Source organism: Morone saxatilis, unplaced genomic scaffold, assembly GCF_004916995.1.
Source record: "Morone saxatilis isolate NCDOM2014 unplaced genomic scaffold, NCSU_SB_2.0 Contig4, whole genome shotgun sequence".
Classification (NCBI taxonomy): domain Eukaryota; kingdom Metazoa; phylum Chordata; class Actinopteri; family Moronidae; genus Morone; species Morone saxatilis.
The window spans coordinates 14,449,345-14,452,566 of NW_023339984.1; the positions used below are offsets into that span (position 1 = coordinate 14,449,345).

The 3,222-nt window shown below is 39.1% G+C and overlaps 1 protein-coding gene across 1 annotated transcript in view; it reads right to left on the reverse strand.

Annotated features, from left to right (window-relative positions):
* Window positions 1–3,222, reverse strand: part of si:dkey-172j4.3 (diacylglycerol kinase eta) — a gene marked incomplete in the record, with an annotated part of 70,724 nt that overhangs the window by 22,146 nt on the left and 45,356 nt on the right. Inside the window, 3 exon segments of the mRNA XM_035675609.1 lie at window positions 151–259; window positions 477–636; window positions 1,175–1,277. Coding sequence (XP_035531502.1) covers window positions 151–259; window positions 477–636; window positions 1,175–1,277 — 372 coding nt within the window.

The following is a 3,222-nucleotide window of genomic DNA, read 5'->3' on the forward strand; positions in this document are numbered from 1 at the left end:
TACAAACTACGACCACAGGTGATTCAGTTTTACAATTTATATTAGTACGAGAGGTAGCTCGCTGCTTTCTCTTGCCCATCAGCCTTCTCCACAGTCACCTTCAATATTATATCATCATCCCGTCCTCCTCCTCCTCCTCCTCCTCCTCACCTGTTTATGGAGGTTGAGTTTATCCAGCTCTGAGAGCACCCAGCCCACGCTGCCGTCTCCTCCGCACACCAGTATACGAAAAGTCACAAACTTCTGGAAAAGGCGCAGGCTGGGGGAGGAGAGCAGGGAGGATGAGGAAAGAAAGAGGAGGAAGCAAAGCACAAAATGTTAAGAGGTAGATGTCATGAAAAGGTAGCAAAATTACAGCATTAGCACTTGCATTAAACAGTTGTGACAGTCAAACTTGAAACTCCTACTGTTAACAAGTCAATCTAAAGACTTTCTGCTTTGTTGTAACCTGACATATAAGCGATGCATTTAAGTACCCGAGCTCTGGTCCCCCGTTCATCAGGTCAAAGACTTGAGCCGGGTTGAGAAGTTGCTTGAACTTGCGGAGGAACTTCACCCCCTGATTGTCTCCACTTTTGGAGTTGACCAGGACCAGGAGGGGGCTGGTGCACGACGCTGAGGTGGCTTTCCAGAAGCCTGAAAGGAAGGATCATAAATGGATAAAATATGCTTTGAAAAATTAAGACTGGGAAACATTTCTGGCACTTAGATTCAAGTCCAAATGTTGGCAATCACACGATTCATGTCAGAAAGCGGATTGTGATGAATCCAGGATTTTAACTGGAATTGTCTCAAAATTGTACATTTCTGATAACAAATGCCTTTTTAGTGTGTGTCTAATCTGAATAGCAAAAATATGTAGAAATAAGACAGAATATGTTGAAAATATTCCTCTTTTCTTTAAATTTCTACTAGAACAAGCATGCTAAAATTTAAAATGGTTGTTTTATTAGATAAAAAAAATATAAAAGGTCTAAAGGATTTGCCTGGAATTGAGAAGCTATTTGTGCAACAGTAGAAAAAGGGTCAGTTGCAATGTCACGCCTTCAGCATCCAAAGGATTTACACAGATGGAGTTGAAAGGTGACTTTCCCGAACTTTGAACCTACTGTACACGCAATACTCACTGCCTGTGTGTAAGTGTGTTTGTGTGTGGGTATACAAGGTGTCTCACCATCTGAGTCGATGCTGTTAAGTGCAGTGGGAGGGATGATTGACACTCGACATTGACCCAAGGGACACACCTTCCCCATTTGTTCTTTACAGCTGTTGTGGACCTGCAAGCGCATGCACACACAGACACACACGGACATATACACACACAAAGTCAGTGGTCTCCACAGTAATTCTATATTTCAGTAGAAGCAGAAAGGTCATTACATCCCTCTGAAACCGACCAAATGTCAGTGCTATAACCTTTACAAATACCCCTCTGATTCATTTGTGTGCGTTTCTGTGTGTGTGTGTGCTGAGGATTAATTTGCACTAAACACTCAAAAGCAATTCAGCCTTTGCTAAAAGGAACTGTGAGATGGAGTAGAGTTACATCTCTGTAACTGTTTGAGTGTTAAAGGACAATTTCCACTTGACTTTTCTGCTCAATTCCTTCATTCCCTCATTTTTACAGCAACGTATTAGAACTTAAATCACACCATGAGATATTCTTTCATGTTTTCCAACAATGTAAACTACATATTTTGAAATGTATGCCATATTGTGTACTCCTGCTAAGTGAAGGTTGGCTGGTATTAGGCTGTAACTAACTTAGCCCATATAATTTCGCCTTATTTTGCTTTCGTTTTATGAACTACAGCATGGGCGAAGTTTCAAGCTTTTGTTTGTCTTTTGAACGAGTTGAGATGCATGACTAGTTTTAAAAGTAAAATAAGGCTAAAAAAACAGAACAGACGCGTACATAGGAATCACTAACCCAAACAACACAACCACAACACGACTGCTCTTGTTTTTTTAGTGATGGATTGTTTTCTGTGCTGCTCTGAACCGAATGGGAATGAAGGAGAACAAGACCTTTGGCAACGCTGGTTTAAATTTATACTGAATCATGGTGTATCCATGTAAAAACAAAAGTCAATAGCTAACGTTGAAGATGCATTATTTTATTTATTTTGCCTATTGGGAACAGCTGAAATGTAAACATTACGTATTATCACATTATGAAGTTTGCAAACAGTTGCGTATTTACATTTCTAGCAGATATGGAGCAACATTATTATTCATTTGAACTCACGCCTAGCAAATGTAACTTCACTTTTCCCCTTCTTTTTTTAGCTTTGCGTTGGGAAATATGTGGCTCTGTAGCTGCTATTTGCTCTACTATGTTCACCAGCTAACTATGTTGTTTGGTGCTGCACAAATAATATACAGTGGGTTTACTGGAGCTTTTAAGCTTAAAACAATGCTGATAGGAGCAGTAAAATGTAACCAAAAAAAGATGTGAGCTGTCCAACCAAAACAACAAGCTGAAAGACACAAAGTGGGTTTGACACCTTTTTACAGTATACAGTAATTTGATAAATTGTTAATATAAAGATATTGAATAATGCAGCTTTAACCTTAAAGGCATGGAAAATGACTTAACTTTAGTTAAACCTTGCACACTCCAGATGTGTCACATGGATTAGCTTCACTAAATCATATTTTCATCAGTTTTGTTTATTTATTTGTTGACAGTATTAGTGCCACGTGGGGTTTCATTACAGGGTACGTTTCCACCCAGGCTCTAGAGACCATACTAAGCATAAGAAAATTATTCTCCTTATATCGCTCAAGGCGGTCGGAGCATCAAGTCAGACTCAGTAACCCTGGACAGAAATTCATCAGCCCCATTTCATTTCTCATTTCAACCTGCCCTCCTCCTCTTCCCCTTGGGGATCTGTGCTGCCATCTTAAGTGCCGTCCCATTACTCTGATGACTCAACTGAACTTTTTAGACCTTGAGTTTTTGAGGGTCGAGGGAGTAAGTCAAGAACAATAAAAACTTTGGGGAGCACATCTCACTCCAAGTACACTGAGAGTCACAATTTCCTCTGCTAATATCAACATGTAAATACAATAACATGTAATTTTTAACATCTTCTTCATACAATTTTGGAACAAAATAAATATTATATACACATAAATATACACACACACACACACACACACACACATATATACATATATAGTATAAATTCTCTTTTTTTCTTCTCCTGAAGTACAGAA